This window comes from Siniperca chuatsi, linkage group LG14 (assembly GCF_020085105.1).
Source record: "Siniperca chuatsi isolate FFG_IHB_CAS linkage group LG14, ASM2008510v1, whole genome shotgun sequence".
NCBI lineage: Eukaryota > Metazoa > Chordata > Actinopteri > Centrarchiformes > Sinipercidae > Siniperca > Siniperca chuatsi.
Window position 1 is genome coordinate 4,027,673 of NC_058055.1, and position 20,649 is coordinate 4,048,321.

At 41.6% G+C, this 20,649-nt stretch overlaps 1 protein-coding gene across 6 annotated transcripts in view; it reads left to right on the plus strand.

Moving 5' to 3' along the window:
• The first annotated feature begins 10,520 nt into the window (after nt 1-10,520).
• mark4a (MAP/microtubule affinity-regulating kinase 4a) overlaps nt 10,521-20,649 on the plus strand; it is a 32,192-nt gene continuing 22,063 nt past the window's right edge. For all 6 annotated transcript variants that reach the window (XM_044221641.1, XM_044221646.1, XM_044221642.1 and 3 more), the window contains exons 1-3: nt 10,521-11,182; nt 13,664-13,861; nt 14,805-14,858. In XM_044221641.1, the coding sequence (XP_044077576.1) occupies nt 11,129-11,182; nt 13,664-13,861; nt 14,805-14,858 (306 nt within the window). In that variant the 5' untranslated portion in view covers nt 10,521-11,128. The remainder of the gene's footprint in view (nt 11,183-13,663; nt 13,862-14,804; nt 14,859-20,649) is intronic.

Consider the following 20,649-nt stretch of genomic DNA (forward strand, 5'->3'; position numbering starts at 1 on the left):
GGTACAAACAGGGGCATAAATAACACCAAAAATAAATAAATAAATAGCATCGGCCAAATTGTTATTTTAAACATTGGCATTGGCCCAGAATTTCACAATCGGTGCATTCCTGGTAGCAAAGGTATCGCATAACAAGGTAGGAACAATATACTATCTGTATATACAGTATGCATGTCTACTGTGCACAAGCAGCAGGAGGAACAATTTCTGAAATATGCACTTTAGTTAAATAGAAGACCAACATTTTTAGATATCTAGCCTTTGAATCCTAAATATTTTACCTACATGATAAACCCACCGTATACTACCACATAAACCCACAAAGTAATGTATCCAGCTTGATGGATGTAAAGTATATTGGATTATTTTTAGGCATATAATTAAATATTGTATGTATTAATGACATGACAGATAATGATCAATGCCGGTAGTATATATTTTTTAAGTGTATTGCTCCTTTTTTTAACCACTTTAACCAATCCAGACAACAATGATTAGTGACAAGAGTTACACATTGCCACCCTCTGGTGGCTTTTGTGTGGCATTACAAGACCAAACTGCTCAGACCTTCATCAAACTGAAGTGAAAAGAACAGTAAAGTGAATGCTGACTCAGCAGTCACACTATTGTTCTTCGATTCTCGATTATTATTTTTCTGTGCGTTTTTCGGTCGAATACTACTTCTGCATATTTTCAGCTACAGAAGACAGAAACATTTATGCTTTTATTCAATTTCTATTTACCTCGTACTTTTTCAAATATTAAGCTTTTTTCATATTTTTTATAATGGAACTGGATGGGAAAAATCTTCAAATCCTCTTCAATCAACTCCACTTTGAAGTTCTATTATTTCTGCATACTTTCAGCCACATAGTTCATTAAAGCTTTAAATGGGTCACAAGACTTTGAACAATCAGAATCAGAATCAGCTTGATTGGCCAAAATGTATACACATACAAGGAATTTTACTTTTTTTTCTTTCATTGCTCTAAATGTACTTACACAGAGAGGGAGAACTGAAAACTGAACAAATAAACAAAAACAGAAAAAGTACCAGAGAGCGCAATACTGTGGCTTCCATCTGCGGCGCCATCTTGCTTGCATTTGACTCTACTAAACTTGTGTTTAGCTGTAAACTTCTTTTACAGTTTTTGAATGATCACAGTTTAAGTGTTGTGCGTTTTCAGTCCTTTTCTGAGTTTATAATGTGTGTGTGTTGTATTGCGCTGCTTAGAGTGTGTCACATGACCTGCACTTTGTCCGGTTTCATAAACCGTGTAACTATTACTACTACTAAGCAATAGGACTTACAGTTTTTGAATTTTCTCCCTCAAAGCAACAAGAGACCCCTTCAACTGTCCCACTGACTCCAGTGTTATTTTCAGGGTTGCTCAGTGGCAGAGTGGTTAGGTGACATGTCCACCTTGTGGAAACTGTGGGGTCAGGGGGGACATTTGTGCTAATATTGAGTCTCTTGCAGTGGATTTGAAATCCAACATTGATTCACTTCACAGTGAGCTGCGTTCGGACTTAGCCAAACTAGAATCAGCTTCAGACAAGCATTGCTCCCAAATAGCAGACCCTGAGAAAGAGGAGTTTTGCACGTCTGGTGTCACCGATTTGCAGAGCACTGTGGTTTCACTCTTGGAAGCAAAATTTGTGGATTTGGAATCACATAGTCGCAAAAACAATCTGTGTTTATTTGGAATTACAACTGGAGCAGAACATGGCCACAAAGCTGTTGATTACATCATAGACCTGCTTCAGGAGCTCCTGAAACTTCCTGAAAAGCCTGAGCTTGATCGAGCACTCCGAACGCTCGGTCCCACAGTTCAAAATGATCAATGACCTCATGCCTTTGTTATTTGAGTCCACAAGTTCCAAACAAGAGAACTCATACTCAAGCAAGGAATGGTGGTCCACTCACAGTCCAGAGCAGATTCACCCTGACCGACACCTTCTCTCTCCCGTAGTTCTGTGCTTTTTCGTTTCTATCCCCTCTCCTTCTGTCGCTTTCAGCAGTTATTTCTGCCTCCGGAGCTGCAGAGTCTGGATCTGTGGTTGTGGGCCACTTGCTGCCCCCGTGTTCCTGCTCGACAAGTTGTTGTTATTGGCTCTGTTACTAAAACTGACATTATTTTTCCTATAGCTGTCATTCCTATTATTATTAATTTATTAATATTAACATTACAATCACATTTCTACTATTTTAAAAATTCTAGGTGGTATTTGCATTGTGCCTCCCTCTCTTTCTCTGTAAATAATATTATAAAGAGTACGGTCTAGACCTGCTCTATAGAAAAAGTGCAATGAGATAACTTCTGTTATGAATTGGCGCTATATAAATAAAATTTAATTGAATTGAATCTTGCATCGTCAGTGGCTAAGAGACAAGCTTCCTTCACTTCCTGCAAATTCCATGGGATTCCTGTTTTAGCCTGCTCACCTGCTGATTATGCTCCAAGACGGCACCCAAAGTTCCTTCGATGACCACGAAAAGGCTACAGAGTTCATCAAATGGCTGTCGCCAGATGCCGGTAATCTCTTGGGATAACACTTGATTTATTTGGCACTGATATGGTGTCTTCATACTTGAGAGGTACACTATTGCTTGTGATACTGCCTGTGTGTATTTGATATAGGCTAGCTTCATACCCAACACATGAGTCTTATTATGTTGGAAATAATTTGACATTCCATACTGTTGCGTCACATAAACTGATGTTTTCCATGTTGACTTTTGTTGGTTGCTGAAGCCTTATGGTCATCTGCAGAGACAGTTTGTTTTTTTCTCAATTGAGAATCTGAGGTAACAGATAGAGATGCTTAGACCTCACAATTGACCACTCCTCCCCTAGATCTCAGATCATGCACCCGTGACGCTGAAACGCACACTGATGGGAATATCCAACTCCTGGCATTTTGACACCTTGCTTCTTTCTGACAGTAACTTTGTAGAGTTTCTGTCTGCTCAGATAGTTTTTCATCAGTACAAATACCATGCCTGGAATTTTGGCTGCGGTTATTTGGGAAACCTTGAAGGTGTACCTGAGGGGCCACATTATATCTTATATCCGCTTTGTGGAGTTATAAATTTCTAGATAAAGTACTGGCCCAGCGGCTAGAAGATGTCCTTCATATGTTATTTTTCCAGATCAGATGAGCTTTATTAAAAATAGGTACTCTTTTCTAATATTGGATAGCATTTTAATATTTTGGATGCCACCACTAACTCTCAAATACCAGAGGTTGTGATATCGTTGGATGCTGAAAAAGCATTTGACCAGGTCGAGTGTGGTTATTTGTTTGCCACACTTGAGAGGTTTGTCTTCAGTAAAAATGTCCTTTCCTGGATCAGATTATTATACTCCTCCACGGTGTCCTCTGTCCACACAAACAATGATCACTCTGACTATTTCTCTCTCCATAGAGGCACCAGACAGGGATTGCCCTTCTCCCCACTATTGTTCATTGCTGCAATAGAGCCTCTTGCAATAGCTCTGAAGGGCTCCCAACAGGCTCACGCTATAGTCAGAAGAGATACTGTACACAAGGTCTCATTATAAGCAGATGACCTACTCTTATATATCTCAGACCCAGCTTGCTCCATAGCCCACACCCTTTTGATCCTTGAAAAAAAATGGCAAATTCTCTGGCTATTAACTAGACCTAGAAAAGAGTGAATTTTTCCCAGTTAACAAAGTAGCCCGTAACTATCCTTTAACATCTACCCCTTTCAGGGTTTCTTGCTAAGGCTTTACTTACCTTGGAATTCAGGTGAAAGACAAATTTGACAAACTTTTTAGTCGTAACTTTTCCCCACTCTTAACCTGTACGAAACAAGACCTCCAACGTTGGACCCTCCTTCCCCTCTCTCTCGTCAGTTGGATGTATCCAGTCAAAATGAACATACTTCCAAAGTTTTTAGATTTATTTCAATTTATCCCTACTTTCATCGCCAAATCCTTCTTTAACCAAATTGAGACTATTATTTCGGAATTCATTTTTTCCCTAGGCTGCGGAAAACTATCCTAAAGAAGCCCAATGTCCTGGGGTTATGGCACTACCCAACTTTTTATGTTATTCCCCCTCTTATTTCCCCTCTTATGCTTCCACCTTCAAATATTAATGTTTTTGTCGAATCCACCCTTAGAATTTGGCATAATTTCAAACAGCACTTGAGATCTGGCATAACCAGGGCATTAGATTGATCAACAACCTTCTTATTGATGCCATATTTGCCTCCTTCCCGCCTCCCCAGATCCCTTTTTTTCCCCCATTTTCAGCAGGCTCGTGACTTCATCCGTAAGAAGTTTCCTCATTTTCCTAGACTCCTTCCTGTCCTTCCCTCCATTGCCCACTACCTGCCCTCTCACTCCACCTTTAAAGGGGTATTTGGGAAGATGGTGTTTTCATAAAACTGGGCTGTCTATGCAGTAGACAGACACAAATATTATAGAAATTGGTGCTACATGACAAGAGAAAACAGAGAAAAATGGCTGTGGTATTCCCTTTTGCTCAAAAGGTAGAAAACCTACAACAACCAGAATGTACTAGGCCCATTGCCTTCCAAAGCTACACCCAGGCCACTCCTCCGCTAAAGTGTAAACTTCCCCAACTACTAACGTTAGGCTAAACTCTGATAGCACTGCTGAGTAACAAACTGGGGCAAACTTTTCTCTCTATTTTTAAAATAATTTCTGATATATATGCAGGTCATCATGAACCTTCTTCCATGGTCTCTCTGTTCGGTGTTCTCCTTAATTTTTACACCTTTCCGAGCCATAGCCGAGACCTGGTGGCATTCATTACACTGATTGTGAGGCACAGGATCTGTCTTGATTGGAAGAGTCATGTCCGCCATCCCACGCATGGTGGATCAAAGATGTTTTTGGCTTTATTACATTAGAAAATATTAGGTACATGTGCGTGGGTTGACAGCTAAATTTCACAAGACCTGGCGCCCGTTTCTTGATCGGGTCGATGTCGAGGAGAAGCCCCCCCCCCCCGTGCCAGTTTGATTCAATGTCAACCCCCTCACAGGCTTTCTTGCCCATCCCTCCAGGTTCAGACCATGGCCGTAGCCAGCTATGAGGTCACAGAGTCTGTCTGATATCGCCTACTTCAAAAGTGGCCCTTGCCGGGCCTTGCGCAAGTGGTGATGAAGGATCACATCAGGACATATAGCCTATATCCAAAATAAATATGTTTGCATGTATGAGAGAGAAGTCAGTCTCTTCTGGGTCATTGTGCTGCTAATGATTTTGGAATGACAAGATTTCCTAATTCCTTATTTCTAACTCTCTAATGCTGCGCCTTCATATATCAGAAAATTTGCGGACAGGAAATGTACAGGAAATGAGGCACAGATAGATATTTGTGTGTCCAGTGATTATTACAAAAATGTTTCAGTGATGACTCATTTATCACTATAATTCATTGATCAATAATAAGAAATATTTTTATTTTATTGCAAATAAGAATTACATTTACACTATTTTATTTCTTACTTTAAAGGATGTATTATGTATTTATTTAACTTAAAAACATATTAGGCCTATGTATGTTTTCAATAATTTTATACAACTTCCTTGAATCTGTGGAATATGTTAGTAATTTTTTTTTTCAAAGAAATAAGTTTGAATCAAATTGTAATCAAGTCAAAACTTTTCCAGCACCTCTTTTTTCCCTTTGAACACACCATTTTTGGTGGGTTAGTTAAGCGAGCAGTGTAGCTCTAGGGATGGCAATGTCGGTTTGTCAGTCAGCTGGTCCACCAATTTGGTCCAGACTAAAATTCTATTGCCATGAAATTTGGTACAGATATTGATGGTCCCCAGAGGACAAAGCCTACTGACTTTGGTGATCTCCTGACTTTTCCTCTAGTGTCACAGATAACCCAAGGAATAAAGGTAGAATGAGACTTTGGATAATGTAATTTTCCTGAAATAGTAACAGACAATAGTCACAGGCTCCCAGGCAAAATTTCAAAATTAATGTCCAAATTTATGTCCAAATAACTAGCCTGAGGGCGCCAATCCACAGATTTTTACTTTGCTCATTATGGGCTAGTGTCAGCGCGTTTGTTTATTTGCAAAAGAAAAGTCTGGAGAGAAGCTATTCCTTAATTTGGCATTTATTAAAGCATTGGAGGATCAAAAGCATCTTGTACAAGGAGTCAGCCACAGTCAGCAAGCTGTTAATCTGTAGCCATCATCGTAAAAATTAATGCTATTCTTAACATTACACAGAGTTTTAAATGAGAATGTACAACTATCTGATAGGTTTCTACAGAGGTGGGGAGGAGCTGTGGTTTAGACTTAGCTCTCCCTTCGGTGGTGCACAGGCTGGTCCCAGCCTCTTGGCACACAAGTCCACCCTTTGTGTGGAGACAGCACCCTAGTGGAGGAATCCTATACTTCCTCTGTTTGTAAGTCTCTGCTTCGTTCCCCAAAACTGCTACTTCTCTTCTCATGGCCATTACAATACATACTGTCCTCAGTACACGATGTTCTTTCTGATATCCCTGTTTCTTTGAATAAATGTAAGCCAGTTTGCAACAGCTAATCAACTTTTCCCTGCAGTCAGCAAGTCTGCAGGACAACACTTTGAATTGTTAAGCCTCATACCCTGCGTGTGTGTGTGTGTGTACAAAAGTTTCAACGTGGTATTAATATAACAGGCAAGCAATCTTCGTTTAAGTTTTTGATTCTCATACTAGTAAGGCTTACTGAATTGATGAACACACCACTTCCTAGGCTGGGACTGATTTTTGCTGTTATGGAAACACTGCTAAATTTTCAACACTGAACACACAATATTTTGTGGCCACACTGTCATGGTCTCAGTGTTATGGTCTGACTGTGCTGCATTTCTTCTCCCTATGTTTGTCTGTCAGTCCCCTGTTTGTTCTCCCCTGTGTGTGTGTGTGTGTGTGTGTGTGTGTGTCTGTGTGTGTGTGTGTGTGTCTGTCTGTCTGGGCGTGGCTCTCCGGTGCTTCTCTGCTGAGGATCCTGCACACCTGTTCCTCATCTGCTGCTGCACGCCTCCAGCACACCTGTTTTCCATCCACCAATCAAGATCCTGCAGTGTATCTACCCGATTCTTCATTCCAGTCTTTGTCAGATTGTTTGTGGGCGGTATAGTGTCTTGGGCTCAACCCTCAGTACGAGAGCTTTTTTTTTTTTCCAGATTCCTTTGCGTATCATAATACACACATTATGTATTTTGGACAGCTAAGAAGCTTTGGGAATCTTGTTCTATGACTGTGGTGTTCCAATAGACCTGTGCAGAAAACACCTCCATTTCTAACTCTTGTCTCTCTTTCCCCAGGAAAGAGAGGTGGCAGGAAGCAAATCAAACACTTACAATCTGGTGGGGGAGCATTAAAGTATTGTGGGCATGTTCAAGCAAGGCATTGTATCTGTGGCTCGATGGCAGAAAGCAGCGTTTGGACATGGGTGACACCCTGTAACCAGAAAACATGTTGGAACACTGGCTCTGCTGCCTCCTGAGCAAAAGGAAGTCAGGATAGATGACGGGATCTTCCTGGTAGAACTAGTCTACCATTATGAAGATCAGTCAGTGGAAATGAGAGACCAGGGCTTTCTGGGAATGTGTGTTCTAATGAGCTGACTAATGCTAAATAAAAGTAGGCCAAGCAGCATCTAAAGTCTGGATGTCACCTTCAACAGAAGGCCTTTGTTCTTAAAAACATGGATGACCCATCAGTTTCATGGAGCCCAGTGGATAACTTGGCAACAGCCAGAAACTTAAAGGCAGTTGTGGGAGAATTATCAGTCACACACTTCTACAATGATGGGTAACAAAGTATTAGGGTTGGAGGACGCAGGGATGAAATGCTCCTGTGGACCAGGAAATCCCTTTCGGCCTCACAGGTCCAGGTGAAGCTGGAAACTGAGCTCTTGATGATGAATGTGGCTGCCACAGAAGAGCCTCTGACAAAGACATTAGAAGACTGGAGAACTTGCTGGATTTTATAGGCTGTTGGAAATCCAGAACCACGTGGATGCTCTCAAAATGATAAAACCCAGGATCCCTACCACAGAAACGTAGAATTTGATTTAACATTACATAGGTGGCTGAGCAGCTGCAGCGGACACAATGCAATGCTCTTCATGCTGAACACATGAACCAAACTGAACTGACTTGTCTTACACTAAAGCTCCATAAAGTACAGCTTCACAAATGTTCAAGTCTGTCTTAAAACAATAGTCAGCTGCTTGCTGTTAAGCGTCATATAAATATTTTGTCCCCCATCACTTGAAATTGCTTTAAGAAGGGATCTCTTTATGGCCAATGTGAACAAAAGGAAGGATTACAGCAGACTGTTTTAAGACTGACTTGAATCTATCTTTTTAAGTCCCAGAGCTAAGCACTGTGGTGGAAATACCCTGCCATGTCCTACAGGTAAGACCTGGTGAATAGACAGGGCGTCAACCACAATGCCTCTGCACAGTTCTCAATACATGGCCTTAATACAGAATACATATACATAGTGGTGGGACTTTAATATGCCATCACAAAGCCAATGGGGACCACCACTCCATCGCAGCTGCACACACACCAACTCATGAAATGTGTGTACCTCCCTTCTCTCTGCCAACCCCAGAGATAACCTCTGGAAGTCAATAAGGGCCATTAGTCTGAGTACACCAGGCAGCATGTCATGGACAGTAAAGACAAAAGTGTCAATGGAAATGTTATCATTTTAGGGGCTGAAGAAGAGCGGATGAGAAGCAATGCTGATCCTGTATTTTATAGGGGCACCTTTTTAAGGCTCATCAAATGGCTGTGTGTGTGTGTGTGTATGCAGTTTTCAGTGTGCTGAGAAGAGGATAGGGCTAGCATATATAGCCAATTTTAGCAGATGAAGGCTGCATGAACAATATTTGTTCTGAACTGAGGAAGTTCTAATAATTTGTTACATACCTAAGACTAATTTCAAAACATTTTGCCAGTCTTTCAGTCAAGTTTTGGTAAGATTGTTTTGCATTACAGACACTGGGTTTCAGGGGTTTAATGTGAAGTGATACCTCTGTCTTTTTAAATTAGTTGCTTTATCTGAAAAAAGAACCTTGGCACCCAAGTAGAGGTTGCTCCTTTCCCTGTGCACTGCCACACAACCCATTATGAAGACCAGATCATATAAAAGCAGAAAACACTCAAATGAATGAGAGATTTGTATAGTGGGGCTCTGTGCTTAGGCCATTTTTGGAGAGTTTATGTTAATTTACGCACAAATCTCCGCTGGTTGAACCGGCAGTGGGTTGTGTTGTGTTGGACCGGTAAGCTCTCTGATGTGGATCTCCTCGGTGTCAAGCGAAATATGGTTACACAGATCAGACAGGAAGAGAAGCTATTTGATTTCCAAAATAAAAGTGGAACATTTGTTGCTTTGGAGTGCTGGGGCGTTGATCCACCCATCCATCTTCTGTACCTGCTGATTTCTTCTCAGGATGCATGGAGTGAAAGGCAGGTTAAGACACTGATTACAAAAATGCTCACATGGGATATTTTATGTATTTTTGGTTGCCCTATGAATGACATCTTGAATTATGCTTTTACAAGCAATGAAAGGACTTTAGACTTGTCTGTAGTCCACAATGACCCCTTAAGGAGGTATATGGACATCGTTACACATGTAAGAAAACAAAAGTACATTATAAGTGAATAAATACACAACTATACAGATGTGCAAACCAGCACACTCTGGTAAATATTCAATTGTTACTTCAAAGTAGCTATTATTATCTGAACAAACTTAACTCTTAACTTAATATTTAGTGTTGAATATTTTTTTCAAATTGAACATTGCTTGGATCCTATAATATAGTTTATCTAATCTCTGTCAATGCGGTGGGACATGTCTTTCCTTGTTTGTTTATATGCAAACGAAACAAACATATTTGTGGTTATTATGAAATAACCCAGCCCTAAGTAGGCTACAGGCCTTTAGTGATCCAATAGCCATATGGTCATGCTTGACAGCCTTAATCAGCAGTGTGTCATATTTAAGTCACTAAATTCACTTTTAGACTCATTTTCAGAGCAGTCTTTTATTTTTGTCTTCCCACTGATGGTCCTACGTTTGCCCTGGGCTTCATTCGTTTTCCTTACTGTTGGCTTATGCTCTTTGATTTTTTTTTACCTTATTTTGATGGAGCTGTATGCCTGTATTTAAAAAGTGAGACTTTTCAATATTATAATTTCACTAGGAGAGAAATGGGGTGGACAAAATAATCAGTATAATTCAATACAATTCAACAACACCACAGACTGCAGTCTCCAAAATGACCATACAGTCAAATCAGCTCCTCTCTGAAACAGTTTCAACAAGAACTGAACATTAAAACCATGAAGGGAGGATTAATTGCAGGACCGTTGTATTGGTCATAGGTTTAGCAAGGTGTACCTAATAAACTGGCACTGAGTGTATGTTACAATGAATTATTGTTGATTCATAAAGGCTGTTAAAAGCAAAGACCGGAACTCCGCCCTCTGTGGATTCTTCCTGACTTGATGGTGGTGCGCATCTCATCGACCGAGAATACCGATTTCTGAACATCTCGGCCTTTCCCCCGCCGCACCGTGAGCCGTGTTGTCCTGCGAGCGGCTGCGAAGGGGAGCGGGTTGCATTGGCTTGGCGGGGTTAAAGGGAACCATTATATCGGTCAGTATTATGACAAACGGAGATGACACACATCCAGAAGGAGCCGTATTTGTTTTGTATGGCGATATGAGGCAGGGGGTGGAGAGTCGCCACAGAGACGCTGGGCTCCGGCCAAACATCACCGCATTTTAGCACTTATTCGATGCTCGGGCTTTACATTGCATTGCATTTGCTGCATCGTTGATCGGCCGTATTTTTGCAAAGTGCATGGTGGAACATGCAGCTAGTTTGAGGACAACCCCCCCTCCAGATATCCTTTGCTGCCATGATAGGCAGAGGTGTGCTCTCGACCGCGGCTCGGCCGGTTGGAGAGGAGGCAGACTGATTTGGGACGGCGGGTTGCATCTGCGGATGTTATTCTGTCTGTGGAGCCTGTAAATATCATCGGCGCAAACACACCGTGATTCTTACTCAGGGAAAAAGGAGAACGAAAACATGTCTTCTCGATCTGCATTACCGTCTGGAAACGACAGGAGTACTGGAGACCATGTAAGTGCAATTACAGCCTATAGCCTCTATTTGTGTGCATGCAAAAGATAAATCGTGCATCCCTAAAAAAAAGATCTCATGTACGTGGCCTTTGGCGTTCACTGGGTTTATTCACAGCTGGGGGTCATAGATGGTGCTATTTTTCCTCATTAGGTGAAAGGACTCTGGAGGTGATAGTGGTTGGATGTTTTAGCAGAACAGGCTCTTTCAAAATGGGCTAACCTTGAGTGTCTGCGCAGAGAAAGAGCTGATGGCAGGCAAACAGCCCGGAATGAGTCCATCCGCATACGGTAACACTGGATATGCGCAGAAAGCCTGAAAACCAGCCGTCACCTCTTATTATAAAGCTATGGAGAGATAGTGATGTCACATTATACTCCCTGCTGCTGCTGTGTGTGTGTGTGTGTGTGCGTGCGTGCGTGTATTCCCCAGAAATTGGATGGGTGGGACGAGAGCACAGAAGGCCAAAATAAATGAGTATAGAAAATATCTGGGTTGTTCGTATGAAGCGAGGGGATTACTGCGTAAAATGATGTGCAGTCCGCTGCTGCGCAGCCTACAAAGCGCCCAACCCCACAGCCAGTGGGTGTCAGACAGCGCCATACATTCAGTACAGTGGAAAACAGTAGCGGCCTGCTGTAAAGAAAGAAGCAAGGGGATTTATTCATGTGAGACAGACAGAATATAACATGGTCTGCATATGTATGGATTGTCAGTATCTATTAATCTATCCACTCTCCTTATTATCAAAATGGTGACATGACTGATTGACGTTGCATTATGTCATTCTCTGCCCTAAACACTTCTGGCAAGACTCCCCCCATCTGTTTGTTAGCAGAGCTTTCAGCACAGAGGGATGGTTAAGCCAGTAGATGTGTGTGTGTGTGTGTGTGTGTGTGTAACTGGATGTGCATAAGTGTGTGAGTTTACAAGGTGCATGATTGATTATGAATGCAGAGTTCCTTCCATTAGAATGGATCTTGATCTGCTGTCATCACTCTACAATTAAGTGATGATGACAGATGAGTGAATTGACTGGGTGAAATGTTGTGTTGCCATATTGGCACAGGTGAGGCTTGGCTTGATGTGCACCTCACAGTCGGTGGATTAGTGTACTCTGCTGCTCGCTGTGTATGCCTCCAGTGCTGTTGGTTGCGACTCGTCTCTACGGTGTCTAGAATGTAGAGAGAGGGTCCAAATTGGCTCTAAGTGGGGCGTGAGAACAGGCATGGATGCATGGGACGGAGGGAGTGTCTGAAGGTGGGGCTTAAGGGTACATGGTTTGTGTGTGTGTGTGTGTGTGTGTGTGTGTGTGTGAAGCTGAGAGCAAGATGACATGCTGGGGGGATGGAAGTGTGATGCCTCAGGGCCTGGGACTGGCCAGGGACCACTGTGCTGGCATCTGCTCCCTTTTTTTTACTCCTTCCTCCTATATTCCTCTCTCCACTAGTTATCCCTTCTCTGGTTGTCTCATTCATTTATGCCCCTTTTCTGTCTGATATCCTGGTTTCTCTGTCTCCTGGTATTGCCCTTTGTTTTCCTCCCACCACCATCTATTCTCTGTCTTCTCCTCCTCGGCATCTTTGCTTGGTTTGTCACATGACAAGAAGCTGCTTCATACTGTAATACATCCAGCTTTGTTTGTGTAAATGCACATTGTTGTCCTCCTTTTCTCTTCTGCTCTGCACCCTGACTGAAAATTATCTGTGACTCAAGCTTTGGACTCTGTCATCGCTGTACAACAATGCTCTGAAGCGTTGGGGTCCAGAATCAAGGTGGTGGCATGCAGCAGCAGCAGCACAGCTAACTGTTTAATGGCTGTGAACACTTCAGGGCTACCTCAGATTGCAGTGAAAGTATTACCTTTAAATTACTTATCACATGAAGACATCTTCCAGCAGTCGAGTAGAAGACCTCTAAAGAAGATGATGCTGAACCCAAAATGGAAACAATATGTTCAAGTGTTAACCCAGAGTTGAGGGGCATGTATTCACATGTAGCTCAGCTCAGCATCGCTTATTTTTGTGTTTATGAAACGAACATGGAATAATTCTGGTGATGTGGCAAATCAGTCACTTGATTATATATAAAGCTGGGCTGCTTATTGTACACGTTTACCTGTGCAGTTTATGTCGATGATATACACTCATCTGTGAAACAAATAGCTGCTCAGTGACCTCCACAAATTCAAGAGATACTCGTGTGACAGGGACTTCCCTGGAACTTTGCCTTAAAACAGTTTAGTTGCTGCCTAAAAAGAGCATATTGTCTCCATATTCTGTGGAGAGCAGAGTTCATAACCAGCTTGCAGAGACAGAAGGGACTAACCCAGATCATTTTGCTTCTGGAGACCATCAGTGCTCCATGGACACACTCAGTCCTGGAGGTCCTTGCCAGCCTACTGCTGCTGCTCTGAGTTGGCACAGTGAGTGACCTCCTCACTCTCTCTTTAAACCCCCCCCCCTCCCCATTTTCTTCCAGCATGTGTCGCTGGGGGCCAGCCGCTCAGACAAGGCCACCAGCCAGTCCAGCCGCTCGCTGGGCGCCCGGTGCAGGAACTCCATCGCCTCCTGCTCCGACGAGCAGCCGCACATCGGCAACTACCGACTGCTCAAGACCATCGGCAAGGGAAACTTTGCCAAGGTCAAGCTGGCCCGCCACATCCTGACTGGCAAGGAGGTGAAACACAGGGCAGCACAAGTCCAGGGTGGGAGGAGGGAAGGAGGAGATGGATGGGTAGATGATGATGGGTGTATATATATTCTATTCAATTCAATTCAATTTTATTTATATAGTGCCAATTCATAACAGAAGTTATCTCATTGCGCTTTTCATATAGAGCAGGTCTATACTGTACTCTAGACCTATATATGTATATATATCATTTCTTTATTTTCTTTAGTCAAATAACATCATGCTAGTGGATTGACTTTACTCTGTCAAGACATCATGACATCTTTAGGAAACCAGGGAAACTGTCATTATAAGAGAAATTATTTCAATCCATTGTTCAGTTACTTTAAGAATGACACAGTTTAAACACTGAATACTAAATGACTGCATAAATGGGTACCACTTTATAATAAGGTTCACTTTATAAAAAGTTTATATGTTGTAACAAATTGCTTTTTTGATGTTTTTAATAAGTCATTTAATAAAGCTTTATAAATCAGTCGTAAACTATTAAGAACAACTTTTGGGATGCTAGGTTGTTTGACTACTTAGACAGTATGACCACTTACCTTCTTCTTAATAGATGACCAAAATTTGTAATTGCATTATTACCAAATAGAAAGGATGAACACTGTGATAAGAGAGCTGGCAACTCAAAATGTGTTGTAATAAATGGCCTATGACTGATCAATGAAGCTTTAGTAAATTATTTATTAGCCATAAAAAAACTGAGAGATGGCTTGATTGAAAGTGGTACACAAACAGATATTATTTGTATTATATTGAGCTGGGACTGTATACTGTGAAATAAGGTAGATAATGGTGTTAATGAGTAATCAGTAGGAAAGGCTTCTGAGCTTCATGTATGGAGGCTGTTATAAGCAAAGGCAAGTTCTAGTGGTGACGTGTTTGCTTTTCCTCATCAAAAACTTCTTCATGTCTCTTCCAGGTTGCAATAAAAATAATTGACAAAACTCAGTTGAACCCAACCAGCCTACAAAAGGTGAGTTTTTCCTCTTTATACTGATGGATTATTTATTGAGGAATATGTGCAGATTATTTATTGAGGAATATGTGCATCATGTCCTCAGGTACAAAATTGAAACACATCCTACACTGTCTAGTACTACAGTGGTGTGAAAAAGTGTTTGCCCCCTTCCTGATTTCTTATTTTTTTTGCATGTTTGTCACACTTAAATGTTTCAGATCATCAAACAAATTTAAATATTAGTCAAAGATAACACAAGTAAACAGAAAATGCTGTTTTTAAATGAAGGTTGTTATTATTAAGGGAAAACAAAATCCAAACCTACATGGCCCTGTGTGAAAAAGTGATTGCCCCCTAAACCTAATAACTGGTTGGGCCACCCTTAGCAGCAACAACTGCAATCACATAACTTGCAATGAGTCTTTTACAGCACTGTGGAGGAATTTTGGCCCATTCATCTTTGCAGAATTGTTGTAATTCAGCCACATTGGAGAGTTTTCGAGCATGAACTGCCTTTTTCAGGTCATGCCACAGCATCTCAATAGGATTCAGGTCAGGACTTTGACTAGGCCACTCCAAAGTCTTCATTTTGTTCTTCTTCAGGCATTCAGAGGTGGACTTGCTGGTGTGTTTTGGATCATTGTCCTACTGCAGAACCCAAGTTTGCTTCAGCTTGAGGTCACGAAGAGATGGCTGGACATTCTCTTTCAGGAGTTTTTGGTAGACAGCAGAATTCATGGTTCCATTTATCACAGCAAGTCTTCCAGGTCCTGAAGCAGCAAAACAGCCCCAGACCATCACACTAACACCACCATATTTTACTGTTGGTATGATGATCTTTTTCTGAAATGCGGTGTTACTTTTACGCCAGGTGTAATGGGACACACACCTTCCAAAAAGTTCAGCTTTTGTCTCGTCAGTCCATAGAGTATTTTCCCAAAAGTCTTGGGGATCATCAAGATATTTTCTGGCAAAAATGAGACAAGCCTTAATGTTCTTTTTGCTCAGCAGTGGTTTTCGTCTTGGAACTCTGCCATGCCAGCCATTTTTGCCCAGTCTCTTTCTTATGGTGGAGTCATGAACACTGACCTTAACTGAGGGATGTGAGGCCTGCAGTTCTTTGGACGTTGTTGTGGGGTCTTTTGTGACCTCTTGGATGAGTTGTCGCTGCGCTCTTGGGGTAATTTTGGTCGGCCTGCCACTCCTGGGAAGGTTCACCACTGTTCCATTTTTTTCGCCATTTGTGGATAATGGCTCTCACTGTGGTTCCAAAGCATTAGAAATGGCTTTATAACCTTTTCCAGACTGATAGATCTCAATTACTTTCTTTCTCATTTGTTCCTGAATTTCTTTGGATCTCTGCATGATGTCTAGCTTTTGAAGATCTTTTGGTCTACTTCACTTTGTCAGGCAAGTCCTATTTAAGTAATTTCTTGATTGAGAACAGGTGTGGCAGTAATCAGGCCTTGGTGTGGCTAGAGAAATTGAACTCAGATGTGATAAACCACAATTAAGTTATGTTTTAATAGGAGGGGCAATCACTTTTTCACACAGGGCCATGTAGGTTTGGATTTTGTTTTCCCTTAATAATAACAACCTTCATTTAAAAACTGCATTTTCTGTTTACTTGTGTTATCTTTGACTAATATTTAAATTTGTTTGATGATCTGAAACATTTAAGTGTGACAAACATGCAAAAAAATATGAAATCAGGAAGGGGGCAAACACTTTTTCACACCACTGTATCTGCCTTCATAAGCAGCAGCCAGCCATCAGAAATGAGGATGATTTGGTCACATTGATGTAATTCAACAAAATACCAATATGCCGTTGGGGACTTGGAGAGGTTCAGGTTTATCCTCAGCTGTTTTCTCCTCAGAGGGGGCAGGAATGAGAGAGCAGCTGATAGAGAGAGGGCTCGTGGGATGTGATGCTGTTTGGCAGGTGCTAGGGACTGGATGGGAGCGAGAGGAGACCTCTGCTCCAGAGATCATCTCTTGTCTCTCTCTGGGCTAATCACTGCCCTGAGAGGGGGTGACTCATCTTGGAAACTGCGGTCACTCAACCCATTCTTTTTTGTGTTTATGTTCTTAATTTGTCTTCCCTGAACACACGTAGCTGTGGATAACAAAGAAAACCGCAATGCTTTTGTAGCTGTTTTGTGGTCAATGATGTTGGGTTTGTGTCCATTTCATTGTGTGAGGTGTCTTTTGAAAAGCTTAAGTGTAGTTGATAGAATGGCTTCTTTTTTCCTGCTGGTCAGCATGTTGAGTGCTGAGCCTGAATGGTGGACACTCGAGGTTTGTTGTGCATGAAGGTCAGAGGCGGAGCAGTGGACACTTTGCCAGCTATCAAGGGCAACCTCAGCGTGGCGCAGATACACACTTGACTCAGATTCAGGAGCTGGAATGGTAGATACTTTACACTTCACACAATATGGCTGACATGAAGGTCATTTGATCATGGGTTGATCACATGCTCTGATATCTCCATCTTATCTCCGAACCTGTCATGTGTGCCCCATGTAGCTGGATCACACACAGTCAGGCAAAGAACTATCTCACAGTGAAGGAATACATGTGAATGAAAGCATAGAGAGACAAAGGATGCAATCAACCATTCAATCATCCCATATTTGCTCATAATACTGCTTAAATGCACATATGGGCCAATGTGTCTCGCTCATTTAGCCATAAGTCTGTCCCTCCCTCCCTCGACCTGTATGAGCTCCTCTGCCTGTAAGTGAATAGACCAGAAGGATCAAATCAGGGATGAAATAATTCTTCTTTATATGTGTGTGGTGTGTGTGTGCAATTTAGTTTAACTGGAAGATGTCTGTATGTCTTGCTACATACATTAATTAGACCAGCGTTTCTTCACATGAGATGTAGAATTAAAGTAGCAGGGGCACTGCTGGATTTCTGGGCCTCCTGAAAGAATATTGCAAGGGGACTCCCATAGTTGTGTCATACATCCTACTGGAAATGTTGTGGGCCCCCAGAATTGTTAGTGTCTTTCACTTTACTGGTAACAACATTGTAGAAATGTCCAAGAAGATTTACCCTGAATAAAAAGCAATTAAAGAAATCCTTTTGATTATATATATTTTTCTTCATTTTTGTAAATAATCTTTTCCTCAGTATCTGTATTTACAGTGCAATGATAGCAGTGACCTTGGGTTGTTACAGTATTATCAAGGCTTTAGTAGATAAATTCAAGTTCTCATTGTTTTCTTTTCTCATAGCCATCCATTGCCCTTTTGATCACTGGCTTACTGTAATCCTGATACTTTGACTCATCATATTTCTGGTGCTTATATCATGACAGAAAATGGATTTTCTGTACCTTACCTGGCTTTGCAGGAACTGTCATGCCAATTTGTATGTTATCCCATCTGGTGCTTTTCTTGGACCGGACTGGCTGCTGTGAGAGACAATGGTGCAACTTTTAGGACAAGACTGAGGAGAGAGGCGAAGGACAGGCCACTGATTGGAGAGAATACTCTACAACTGGCCAGTGATGATAGTGGGCTTCTTTACATACCCGTGGGCTAGAGAAAATCCTTAGTACTGAAGACATGAAAGAGCCCATATTAGCATAATCTGGACGGTAATGTATGTAGAGGGGAGAAGGAAAGAGGGAGATGTATTGTACATGGTAAAAGAGGGGGAGGAAGGAAGAGGCAAGTGAAATCACAGATGGAAAAATCAAACTTCAACATCCGTGAAGAAGGATTTCTTATACGAGGAAATAGCAGATTACAGGAGAAGATTTTTATACTGGCCTCTCTGATGTTGGAGGACAACCAAAAGCAAATATGTGTTATGTTAGATGTGAGAAATTAGATTTATTCACTTTTTAATAGTGTGCGTGTGTGTGAATGTGTGTGTATATATATATATATATATATATATATATATATATAGTGACACAACAAATCCAAGCTGAAATTTACATTTGAATACAATTTGTTTCCAACTGGCAGTTTTTAATTAAAGACAGGACTGCGACTGCGACTGAGCATATGTGCCCATCCCTGTTAGCTTTATCGTATGATTGCTATTTATTTGCGTCCATTAACGATGACTGAGGTCGAACATGTTGCCAGGGATTTGTTCATTGTTTTGACGGATCTGACTGTTCAGCCCTGCTGTGACGAGCAGGGAATTAATGGGACGCCTGGATTATATGAGACACTTCAGCACTACATATCCCAAGATTCCCTCTAGCACAGCTGGAGAAACCGGTCTTAATACCTGGGTCGCTATGGCAACAGTGACGTTGGGGCACTGCTAGAGGAGAAGACTGCTAGAGGAATTGAATGAAGGAGGAGGGAATGGAGGGAGACACATCAGAAAACAGGAGAGGGGGAGGATTGAGAAAAGAGGATAGAAAAGCTTATCGCACCACCTTTTTTGTAGCTGGAGTTGACGATGTGGAGGAGATTCACTGGTTTTCAGCGATGGCCTTTTGTTGAGGGAGTGTACTGTTATATACGTGAAACCAGGGGAGATGGCTCAAATTTAATCCCCTGCTCTACTCTGACAGAAGTGTACAAATATATCTCCCACAGTAGACGTATCACACGCAGTGAGAAGTGCTCAGACAGAGAGAGAAGTTGGTCTGTTTTTGGCTACAGATTCATCACATTTGTGTGTGGGCCATTTGTTGTTGTTTTTAATGGTGAGGAGGTTTTGTTGGTTGTCACCCTCGTAAAATATCATTTGGATTAATATCAGAGACAGAAAGTGATTGTTATTTTTAGTACAAAAGTATAAATTTGTCTGCTTGTACTGGTCCACCCACTATCTCTTAGGGGTTCTTAGTTTGATTTCGGTAGCAGAATTGATTGCCCATTGGTGTGCTATAAAGACTATATGATAAGCAACCAAGCACAGAGCCATTTAATGTATCCTTTACACTGCTTTCACCAGTCTTTGAAGTGGAGTACTCCACTGATGTAGCTTTGCACTCCTATAACGTTGTCGGGCTCACAATGGACAGTTTAAAAAAAAAAAGGATCAAAATCCTCCTTCCTTCTAGAAACCTGGCGTCTACATTACCCACAATGAAACCCAATGGCCAACAGTTCAGTCGGAGATTCAGGTGTGTCATGCTGGTAGCGGCTAATGTAGCCTGGAGTCTCGAGCAGAGATGAGGAGCAGCTACAGAGGTCCGGTAAACTCACTTCCTTCTGACTCCACACCCCCATTTTTTTTTCATTTCCAAATTTATAGTCTTCAGACCCAACCAACTCTGACTCAACTGACATCACTTGAGGACATTTATCAGATTTCACACAGCTCCTTCTGAGGAAGACTTTATACAACCTTTTCACATATGCAGTAATACTCCCCAACACCTGGAAGCAGACTATGTGTAAAATTGGTGGAGTTCCCCTTTTATATGCTAATAATTATGGTTACAGTATGTTAATCTTCCTATTGAACTCCAAAAATTACTCAGGACAAATAGTGACTGCTGAAGTGACCCAGTACAAGCTGAAACCTGGTAATAGGTTATAGTAGTTGCAGTATAGTCACTCATTGAGTTCACCTCATGTCTGACACCACAGTGAAGAGCTGCACGGATGTCAGATTTTGTACTGCAATTGAAATTCTTCTGCAGGGGCTTAGAATGCTGAATTTTGCATTTAGAAAACAAAATAATAATAATAATAATCAATTCTAACCAATCTAATCTAACCAATTTAAAGGTTTGATTCGCTCATTGACAATAAAGACATTAGTCTTAATTTACACCATTCAGTTGAGTTTCTGTACCTCTGACAAGGAGGTTATCACTC